Here is an 11,872-nt window from a genome sequence, read left to right on the forward strand (position 1 = left end):
ATGCACATTAACAGGGTTTTTTTCTTAGAATCATAGAATCATTTAGGTTGGAAAACACCTTTCAGATCATCGAGTCCAACCATTAACCTAGCACTGCCGAGTTCACCACTAAACCATGAACCCAAGTGCCACATCTACATGTCTTTTAAATACCTTCTGAGATGGTGACTCAACCACTCCCCTGCACAGCCTGTTCCAGTGCTTGACCACCCTCTCGGTGAAGAAATTTTTCCTAATATCCAAGCTAAAGCTTCCCGGCGCAACTTAAGGCCGTATCTTCTTGTCCTATCACTTGTTACTTGGGAGAAACACTGATCAACTGTTTTGAATGCAAGGTTAGTTCAACTTTTTAAACATGAAAGAAGTTAAGCAGCAGTCAAAAGTGTGACCTGGTAAAAACTAACTGTATATTATAAAAATCCATAAACAATAATTTTAAAAGTATGAATTCTAAAAAAGGTATTGAGAATTTCATTGTTGTTAGGGAAAAGGGAGTTAGAGACTGAGGGGAAAAAAGTTTCCTGTGCTCTGTACATGGACATACATAGTATGCATTTCCCTGTCATGAGAAAAAAAAGCATGTAGAAATCAGAAGATTCCTTCCTAAACAGAATCATAGCATGGTTTGGGTTGGAAGGGACCTTAAAGACCATCTAGTCCCAAACCCTTGCCATGGGGCAGGGACACCTTCCACTAGCCCAGGTTGCTCAAAGCCCCGTCCAACCTGGCCTTGAACACTGCCAGGGAGGGGGCAGACACAGCTTCTCTGGGCAACCTGTACCAGTGTCTCACCACCCTCACAGCAAAGAATTTCTTCCTTATATCTAATCTAAATCTACCCTCTTTCAGTTTAAACCTGTTAACCCTCATCCTATCCCTACACCCCCTGATAAAGAGTCCCTCCCCACCTTTCCTGTAGCCCCCTTTAAGTACTGGAAGGCTGCTATAAGGCCTCCCTGGAGCCTTCTCTTCTCCAGGCTGAACAACCTCAACTCTCTCAGCCTGTCCTCACAAAAGAGGTGCTCCAGCCCCCCGGTCATCTTCAACAAAGGGTGTCTTTTTCCTGTATTGCTATTCTAGCAAACCAGTATAAATACCGACATTTAAACAGAATTTCAGACTTTAAAAAAACATACAAGAAAGAACCCAACACCAAATCCTCAAAGAAGTATCCAAATTGATAACTTATCACACTAGTTTGGACTTGGGCTACTGAAACAGCAAGAAAATTCTGTGTGTAAGGGAAGAAGGGATATCTTAAAAGGGGGAAACATAACAAAACCAGTTGAAGAAGAGAGGACTTGTGGATAAACGCCAGCTATCTATATACCCAGCACAACTACTGCCATCTAAACAAACCTCACAACACTGAAATTCTATGGGCATACATATTTTCTGGCAGACCTTTTCCCTTCTCTGCTATCAGTTTCTTAATGCTTTGAGCCAGCCAGAGCACAGCTGCAGTTCTTTTTAATCATGGTTGCTGCCAGCCATCTCCTAAGACAGCCAAATGCTCAGACCTCATTCAGTTTCCCCCAACTTTTTGCTCCATTTTTGGACAGAAAATGACTAAACTGACATTCTTCCTCAAGATGTAAATAAATTGCACTCAACTCTGCAGAGGAAGAAACATAAGATTACTCAGACCTAACTATTATCTTAAATGTCCATGCCACCGTTAAACACAAAAGAGAAGCTCTAAAACAGTTTGAAAGGAAAACCCTGGCAAATCTTCTCGTCAAATCTAATTATGTAAGAAACTCACATTTGAGAATTTGAAACTTAACTCTAAAGATAGGGCTCCCCCACCCACATAATCAGGATGCAGAGCCTTTGCAGACACATACGCTAAGGTACTATCAGGACAGTCTGTTGGGAACAGACCTGATGACTTTAACTATCTTCTTTTCGGGGCAACAATTTTCTGCAAATTACTCAATTCACTCAGTATGCCTTTCAAGCAACTGAACACAACTAGATTCTGCATACTGAGTCATGAAGTAGTTAAGCACAGTTGTATCCCTTCACTCCTGCACTGCATAAGCACAAGTTATTAAGGAGGACTGCATTTGCCATTTTGATTTTCTACCAGTATGTGCGTGAGCCCCAAGTGAAAAACAAGGGCATTAAGAACTACCAAGAAACACAAAAGACTGGAATAGCAGGCAACAGACAAATACAGCATCAAGACCCAAACTACTTCCAGAACAGAGACTTGTTTGAATACCAGTACATTTGTAACAAATGACAAGATGCAGAACAACTATTTTTATAATTACTTTAAATGTTAAGGGGAAAAAAAATGCAAGTATCATAAACACTTTCCATGCAATAATTTATCCTTTTCATCTTAAAAAGCCTCAAAGGGCACTGCCGAGACAATAATCACAAAATCTGTACTTGGCATCACAACACAGCAGAAAGGGATACTACTCCTACACTGCTCTGTATTCTGAAAAGACATTTGAAGCCATTCTGTTTTCTACTTCTCCACAGCAAGCAAAATATATTTTCAAGAAATAAACTCACAGGCTTGAAAACAAACCAGACTTAATCTATGCCCAATTAGAATACTTACTGGTTAAAAGCATCATTAAATACCTAATATTTTAACTTAGAATTAATGTAAATAATAACATTATTTCATAGTGCACAAACAGGAATATGAGGTGTGCAAAGAGGAGACATGCATCATCCAAGCACTTGAGACATCTCTCGACCCAAGTGCCTTCTCTGATGAACAGCATCAACACCTTGGACTAGACCCTCCAAAGGCTTGAGTTACAGAGCTCAGCACTGCAGCACACAAGCCAAAGACAGCAGGTGACCACAACATCCAGAGTCAAAACGCAAACTCGCACTCAAGAATGCCAGAAGTAGTATTTCCCTAAACTGGAATAACCAGAGTAGAGAAAGTAGTCATCCAACTTGAAACATATTCATACACTAATTATGAAATGCCATACCATCTTTTAAAACTCATCAAGCTTCAATTTTCATCTGAAAAATCGTACTACATTAATTTCAACACACAAGTTAACAAATATTCTAAGAACAAAGTTGTTAGAAAATTTTTTAAAACTACTACCTCACAGTTTGTTTTGCAAGTCCATAAGTGTTTCATATTAAAAGCTTGTGTGCAGGTGAATTTAGTGTGAAATACTGTTTGGGTTTATGCCTTACAGAATAAGCTTAATAGTTTAAAAAACAAACAAAAACGCACCAAGCTGTTTCAGAAATCCAAGTATTGCTCTGCCAGTTGTCACCTTATCCTGCTGTAAGACTCTCATAAAAAGCTCACCTTCTAACTACTAAGTTGCTGCATTTTTGCTTGATATCAATTACCAGTATAATATTTCTCCAATGACATGACTTTCTAGCTACCAAGTCCCCCCACTTTAACAGAAGTGACCTAACAGTAGCTACTAATACTGAATACTCTTTTGCTATTTCTAATTTACCTGAACTCCTACTATCTGTATATTACCTGTTATGTACAGGATGACTCATGAACATTCTTCCAACAGTATTAAGTCTTGATCAAGCAACATTAGGGTAAGATTATGAGAAGCTTTCCACATTAAGAGCTTCTCAAAGCCTTTAAAATGAGATTGTTACAAGCACTAGCTGAAAGCTATTTAAAAAAAAAAAAAAAAGAGACCAGTAAGTCACACCATTTAAAATAAAAGATGCAGATTCTCCAACTACTAAAACAACCCCAAACTGTTTTTTAAACACCAAACATTAGCTAAAATTAACCCATGTTGCATTACCTTCATTTTCATGTTCAAAGAAATGACACTGAGGCAGGGTAACACACTTGGAGCAGAATTAGCAGGCTAAACTGTAGCTCTCAGCTTGCCCATAGCCACATTAAGTCACAGTTTTCACCTTATTCTAATTCTTAACTTTATTTCACCTAGGTTAAGAATTAAGATACAATGATGGCACATGCTATCAGGAAGTCCTGAGACCTTCATGCATTGTCCAGTCAGTAACAGGGCAAGGACCAGCAAATTGCACTTAAAACAAGTTAAGAAGCACTTTCATGAACATCAGTACCAATATAGCCTAGTTTCCTACACTGAATGATACACTGTTGCATGTGGGTTAAGGTTGAGCTCACACTGCAGTCTCTCTCACACTGGGAATATTAATATTGTTCAGATTCTGGCTGCCTTCCCCCCGCCCCCCCCCCCCCCCCCTTCTTCTTCCTTCCCTCTTCAGGAATAGTAGAGCTTGCTGTCTCAAGGATCTATAAGCTCTTTGAACAAATCGAACAGTCGAACCTGGTGGAGTTCAAGAGTTACCAGGAAGAGAAAAATGGTTATGGGGAGGGTGAGGACATGTAAGCAGCAAAAGTATGTACAGTGTACCTTAAAAGACCACACAACAAGAAACAAACTTTTTATTGTCTCTCAGTTTTATTCCCAAGTTCCCTTGTCCCCCATACCCCCACCCCCAAATCAATAAAGTTAACCCTCTCCAGTTCTGAAAAATAGCCTCATACCATCAAACCTTACTTAATTGTCAATATAACAAAGAAGCCTCTGAAGCACCTACCTTTACATTGGCCAACTACACCACTATCTCCAATTGCTCAATGTTCTAAGTGACATACTCAGAGACAACGTTTATTTATTTTGGATCAGTCTACACTCAAGCGTAATAGCTGCTTTAACCATCCAAGTTTCATTTATACTAACTGTCCAAAATAAACAGTCACCAAAACTACAGTCTTGGTTTCCTTACCCTTATTTAAAGACCCTCCTAGGATGTTTTGTAAAGATTCATTTTCAGTTGAATTTAACTTCTTGAAGAAAGCTATGCAATGGGTTTTTATCTTCATTTGACTGGCTGTAAACAGAATGTAACAGATTCTGAAAGAACAGTATTATCAGATCAAGATCCACCTTGCCCTTCGCTACTTCTGCATGAATTGCAGTCAGTAACAAATACTTCAGGAAAGCATGCAAGAACACAATGCCTTCAGTAAAGCATTAAGTAACCTCCCCCTCTGCATCCAGACCACCACCACACTCAACTGCCACTGATGGACTTCCTTTTAGAGCTGTATATACAGTATTGTCTAACAAGGAGTTCTAGAATTTAAATAAGCATCAAATTAAAAATTTTTTTCTGCACTAAATATTATATTTTATTATTTTCCACAATACTGGAACCAGGAAGCACCAATGAAACTGCTGGAGTCTTGGCCTTTCATGCACTATGAATTTTAAGAGCTCTATCACATTTTCTCTCCACAGCTCTCATTTCTTTTCCAACCTGAAAAATACCGTTCCAACAAAGCTTTTCTACGTGGAAACCATTTCACTGGAAAACCTGCTCTGCTATCTATCTCTCATTAACAATCAAGGAAACTCATTACTATTTCTTCTTATAAATATTGGAAATGAACCTATTCAATCTCTTAGGAAAACTATATTCAAACTTAAGAAAACATAAATTGTATTTCCAGACTGAAGGTGGATCATACTTACAGATAAATAAACTGCAGAAAATCATACGAAAAGGAGAAATACTTCAGCAGCAAGAGTAAGATCAAAAGGCAACTACATGTCCCACCAACGTGTCTGTCAAACTACAGTTCAAACCAACCTTTCTTGTTTTTTCTTGAATCACTAATAAAATTATCTTGCAAATAACTGAGCTATGCATATCTTCCACTGTTCAGTACCTTCTTGTCCACTGTATTACAACTGAACAAGTCTACTCAAATTTCTGATCCTAGGGTTAACTGTATCTGAGAATTCAAAGTTACATAAGTTCTTCTCGTTAAAGTTGATTATGATAACCCAGAGCAAGTCAGTAGGTGTCATCTTCATCAAGGTTCATCTAATGTGATCTTCTACCCAATTTCAGAAGCTGCGGTTTCATCGGCTCATTATATGAAAACTTCTAATGAGATATAATGACATCTGATCTTGTCCAAGAATGACCTGAATAAAATTACAGCGATGTTCAGCTCCAAGGGGTTTCTTAATTCCCTCTCAACAGTATTTACATACCTTACAAACACTTCAGAGCCTGAAAACAGCCCCTAAAAGAAGTCTGAAAGAATTGTTTCATGGTCTGAAGCTTTTTACGTACACATTGATAAAGATGTGCTAATTGAAAAAAAAAATATATACACCTTTGTGCAACTGAAGTTCAGAAAACCACTTTTTTCATCCAAATAATTAAATAAGGCAGGTTGTAAGCTGTATCTGCACCTGCATGGTAGTAACCATGTACCCACAATAAATTAAAGTCAGCAACTTCAGAACAAAGCATTCTATTATTACCAGTTCATCACTCTTCAAAATACTGTATGCTTAAAAAAACCCACAAATGTACTGAGCTCAGAACAAATTTTAGAAAATGAAGAGTATTATTCCATTCTATTCAAGGTGGACTAACATACTACACTGAATGCACTGTATCTCAATCTGTAGACATAAGGATTAGAGTGCCAAGGACCTTCAACCAACGTGTAAAATGCAGAACGCTTCCTGGTGTTTTTAGTCAAATAGTGTATCCTTTACAATTTCTTACAATTAAGAACTAGTTGCCCCGTGGTTTTATTAGAACATTTAACCAGCCCCTGAAAACACAAAGTCTAAACGTAGATTAGTAAAAATCAGAGTATAACAGAACTATCTGGACAGTTGAGCAAACGTACCTGCAGTTACAAGTTTAGCACTGCTGCCTTTGCATTCTCCATCTTCCACGTTTTTGCTTGTGCTCTTTTCTTTTAAGAGAGGAACAGTATTGTCAGATGTGCACTTGCTGGATGCAACATTTTCTCCACTGTCTGGCTGATTAATTCTGCTGTTCGCTTCAAGTAGAGGAGTGAAGTCCTCAGACTGAGCAGCTTCACCGGGTTCCAGCTGAGAGGAGCTTTTAGCCTGTGACACATTCTTTGAAGACACAGGAAGAGATTCTTCATCACTGTCAAATCCAAATGGATCCTCTGTTACCTCATCTTCAACTTTTGGTTTTTTAGGAACTTCGGAAATATCTGGTTTGACACTGGGCCTCTTCTGTCCTAATTTGGCCATGAAGGTGGTTTCTCCCCATTTTGTACTAAGGGTGGTCCGTTTGTTGGAAAATACTTCGTCAAACTTGGAACTGCCGTTTCCCCCTTTCCGGCTGTAGGTCTTTCCAAATCGGGATGTCATTTTGGCTCCTGTTTCATATTCTCTGTTGGAAAAGAAACAAGAAACATAAATTCACCAACTTTTTAGTACAAATGACTGTACTTCCATCCTTTATTGGGCACACAAGCACCAGGCACGTATATTTCACAGGAGCAACAGACAGATCATCTGCTTCTTTCTATACACTAACTCATTTACATGTGAATGTCATTATGTCAAAAGTTTCTGCAGTAAGTCATGCATCTACCAACTTAACTCAAAATTCAGTTAACTGCACATTTAGAAAACAATGGCACAATGGATCCTTAAAAAAAATCTGCTATGAATACATTTTTGGTATTGCTTTGCTCTAGTTTTATACTTTCAAGTATAGATGGCACTGCTTTCATGAAGCATCAGCACAACACTAAACAGTATTTTCACCACATCTGAACATGCAGCGCTCTGCTAGAGTCCAATAACACAGTATGGCTTTAAAAAGACTCTCTGTAGTTAAAGAAAAAGAACTGTCAGAGTATTTCAAGTTGCTATAGATATTTTAAACACTAATTTACTACAAATAACAATGACAAATTCACCCTATGTTCTTCTTACACACTCAGACTTACTTGGCAAGCACATTATTTGGTAATACGATGTGCTTTATACCACCTGCACAGTCACGGTCGAGACTGGTACACTGCAATCCCCCATGAGTAAAGCTGATTGATCAAGGGACAGGAACAAAGAGACACTCCTCAACCCATTTCTAAGAACATGGAGGACACCTTATGCAGACCAGTATAAACCATGACCGTTTACTGGCTGTTACAACTGCAGCCCAATTCACAGTGTGCTCTCTCAGAATAAAGTTTAAATATGAACAGATTAAACAGGAACACATTTAAACAGTTCCCTGCATGTGTTCGATTCCTACTTTTGTCTAACTCAAGAAGAAAGACAGACCACTTTGGTTTTTTTTTCCAAAACAAATACTTCAACTACTGGACAAATGACAACATAAAAACACAACGATCATATCTGGTTTGTAAACCAGCATCTCTTTCTTTTTTTTTTTTGGCCCAAACATGAGTAGGAAATTGGAATTCTTTATAGTCAGTCTGAATCTAATCAAGTCCATCTTTCTTTCTGAAATTACTCTCCATACTGGAGAAAAGTCTGTTAAAAAGGGGGGCATTTATTTAAGCTACAGAATCAAAGAAATCCAACTTCTAAAGCATCAACTGCCTTCACATACAGTAGAGTACATGAAAAATAGCACTTAAAATCACATTAATAAACTTATCCCATGATCTATTTGTTCAAGACAACTGTTTTTATTATTATTCCCCTGAATGTGTGGTATACTGTCTTTCTTCCATATTTTCATTTTCATCTCGACACTCACAGTTTCTCAACCTGAAGTGCTAGACTAGCTTCTGCCAAAATCACCAGACTGGTTTCCAGAAACGTCATTCTATCACTTCACTCTAGCAAGATTGTCTCACTAATAATAGCCTCCCTTTATCAGACCAGGCCAACCTTCACTTATCAAGCAAACTGAGCAATTCATTGGGTCATCTATGTTTGAGCGAATTTTAAGTGAATTACAAGTATCAAAGTTGAACTTCGTGAGTTTACCAGACAGATGGTGTTGCAGTGCAGAAGAGCTACAGGAACAACCACTCTGAGAACACTCTTCTCCCCAGCAGTCTAGCAGATGGATGGTTAAGGCATGTGCTTAACTACTGACCAGAATTCTGCTGTCAAACACCATTCTGCAGACTGCTTCTTGTAGGTCCTAGTAGATGTTACTCTTTAACCCCATCTCCATCCTCTTCCCTCCCCCTCAGTGTCGTCAGCCTACTCTGTGCTGCTCCAAACACATCATTGCCAAACTTTTTCTTTTTTTTTTTTGCTCTGCTGTAAGTAGCTCTAATTTCCTATTTTCCATCCAAGAGCGAAGCTAAAACTTCCCCGTGTACTTCAGAAAACGAACAGCAAAACAGATCCAACTTACTAGTTTTATTTTGCTGATGACTGAAAATACTTATAACAGTAACCAAAATGTTTTATACCATAAAGGTCAGTTTTTAGAGCTATAGAAACTAAAGTGAAATATGTATTAACCTCTTAGTTTCTATACAACTCTTGCAGAAAAAAAAAAAAAAAAGAAAAAAATCACTCACCACCTGCACATTTTCCTCCCATGAACCCTGACTCAAATAAGTATTTCCAACACTACATTTCCAGCTTCTGCAAAAATAACGGCAGATTTAAATTATGACTTGTGGTTTGCAGTTTTAAAGAAAAGATTCCTGTAATCAAGAGGACTTCATTTTCAGCAAGTAGAGCTCCTCCATCTAAATTTCAGTATTTGTAAGTTTAAAAATTAAGATTCTCATAAGTAGTTTTGAATCAAAATGTCAAAACTCAAATAAATATTCAATATGAAGTAAACAGGTTAAAAGATGAGTATCAGGAAAATACAACTACACTATGCTATAATCTGCTATCTTAGACTGAGATTAAAGAGAAGGAAATACACATGCACCTCCTTACATGAAAACATCAACAGAAGAGGATTTGTCTTCTTTACTTACAATTCTCTCTTGCTTTTCACTCAGTGTGAAATACAAAACTTGGCCAATTTCTCTCTGTTTCCACTCCCTGCCTCTCTCTCCTGCATTGTGCTGCAATATTTGGAGCAGTGCAAGAAATGTAAATACAAGCAAAAAACCAAAACGTAATTCTCCCTCATTTCCCAGAGCTAACTCGGCGGATCAGCTACACATAAAAAAACCGACAATTCCCCAGAAAGCCCATCAACCACCCCTACTCGTTGCTCCTCTCTACACAATTCCTCTTACATAATCAAATGAAAGAAAAATAGGTTAAATGCACGGAGGCAGAAGAAGCTGATGAAATCCCACGGTGACAGTTTCTTTTTCTCTCCCTCCCCCTGCGGCGGGGGGGGAGGGGGGTGCTAGCGGAACCGGGTCACCCCACCGTGCACGCCCGGCGATTTCTGATGTCATTTCCCTTCCTCCCCGGCCCCCTCCCCCCGCCCCGCAGGAAAACAACCCCCATTACACAAGTCCCCAGGCGGCGGGGCAGCCCGCGGCCCGGGGCGAGCGGCAGAGCCCGCCTGCCTTGCAGGCCGCGCCCCGCGCCCCCGCCCGCCGCCCCAGCCCCAGCCCGCACTTCGCCCCCGACCAAAGTCCTGCGACTGCGGCCCCGAAAACTTCCCGGCGGGCCGGGGGTGGCTGCGGCTGTCTCCCACGCCCCGCCGGGCGGCCGCCGCCGCCGCCCCGGAAGCGGGACAGCGCCAGAGGACAGCGGCCGGCGGCTCCTGCCCGCCGGGGTGCCGGGGCCTGCTCCGCGGCCCACACAGGCCTCGGGCGCCGGGCGGCCGCCCCCTCGCCCGGTCCCTACCTCAACGTCGGTCGGGGCGGCAGAGGCGGGCGGGCGACGGGTCCCGGGCGCGGGCCCGGCGCGTTCCGGGCGCTGCCGCGGATGTGGCTCTCGCCGCGGTTTCTGGCCGCCGATCTGCCGCCTGCGAAAGGCGCTCGCCGACGGGACGCCTCCGCCCCTCCCCCGGCGGCGGCGGCGGCACCCTCCCGGGGTGGCGCGGACGTTAGGGCCCCCGGCGCCGCCTCCTCCGGCGCCGCTTCCTCCGCGCCGGGATTATCGCCGCTCTCGGGACGGGGCCCGGGACCATCTCTCCGCCATTTGCCCCGCTCCTTCCGTCACTGCGCGTCCCACGCCCGGCCACCGCCCGCAGCCAATCCCACTCCGTCTTACTCAACCGACCGCGCCGCCGCCGCGCACGCGCGCGCCGCGTGACGCCCGGCCGCCCCGCGCGGTGCGTGCTGGGAGCTGTAGTTCGAGGGCCGGCGCGGGCCGGGGGCGCGCGGGGGAGGCCCCTCCCAGCACGGGGCCCCGCGAGGCCCGCGGGAGCCGGTGGCCGGGCGCGCGGGGGTCAGCCGCGCAGGGGCGGCCGGGACGGCGCGGCGCGGCCTGGCGGGAGCCGCCGCACCCCGCGGAGGCCTCCGCTCGGGCCCGTGCCCGCGCCCCAGGGGCGGACGTGCCGCCGCTGCCGTGGTTCTGAAGGCGGGGGCAGCGGGGCCCGCCGCGGCCCGGCCCCGGCGCCCGACCAGGCCGGGGCTTCGGGAGAAGGGTCCCCGCCCGGGGCGCGGGGTCTCTCGGGGCAGCGCCTGCCCCGCGCTGCGGGGCGGCCCGGCGGGGCGGCGGCCTGGCGGGAGGGAGCCGGGGCGGCCGGAGCTGAGGTCAGCACCCTCCGCAGGAGTTTGGGAACGCGGCGGGCGCTGCACAGCCCTGCGGCGGGCGCTGCACAGCCCTGCGGCGGGGCCATTAAAAGTTTGTTATGCCAAGCAGCAGCGGGCAGCCTCACCCGGGGAGAGGAGCCCCCTGCACTCATTGCGGCACCTCATTCGTACTCACAGCGGTTGCACAGTCCCCAGCCTTTACATCCGCTCCAGGGAGGAAACATGCTCTGCAGAGAAGTCCCATGAAACGAACATAGTACAGACTCTGAAATAGTGGCTTTCACATGCGCCTGCTTATACAAAGCAGTTACATCCACCCACATACATGGTGTTTATGCGCACCTTTGAGACTTTAATTAACAATACACTCTCTGTAGAGTGAAAAAACACTCCGTGGAGATTGTGTCAGACAGCAAATACATATAGGCGTCAAAAAAAATCATC

The 11,872-nt window shown here is 43.5% G+C and overlaps 1 protein-coding gene across 2 annotated transcripts in view; it reads right to left on the reverse strand.

Annotated features, from left to right (window-relative positions):
• The window catches only part of WAPL (WAPL cohesin release factor), a 74,432-nt gene extending 63,519 nt beyond the window's left edge, over nucleotides 1-10,913 (reverse strand). For both annotated transcript variants that reach the window (XM_074874421.1, XM_074874420.1), the window contains exons 1-2: nucleotides 10,575-10,913; nucleotides 6,683-7,203 (exon numbers count right to left, since the gene is read on the reverse strand). In XM_074874421.1, the coding sequence (XP_074730522.1) occupies nucleotides 6,683-7,181 (499 nt within the window). In that variant the 5' untranslated portion in view covers nucleotides 7,182-7,203; nucleotides 10,575-10,913. The remainder of the gene's footprint in view (nucleotides 1-6,682; nucleotides 7,204-10,574) is intronic.
• Nucleotides 10,914-11,872: the final 959 nt, after the last annotated feature.

The sequence above is a fragment of the Strix uralensis genome, chromosome 7 (assembly GCF_047716275.1).
Source record: "Strix uralensis isolate ZFMK-TIS-50842 chromosome 7, bStrUra1, whole genome shotgun sequence".
Classification (NCBI taxonomy): domain Eukaryota; kingdom Metazoa; phylum Chordata; class Aves; order Strigiformes; family Strigidae; genus Strix; species Strix uralensis.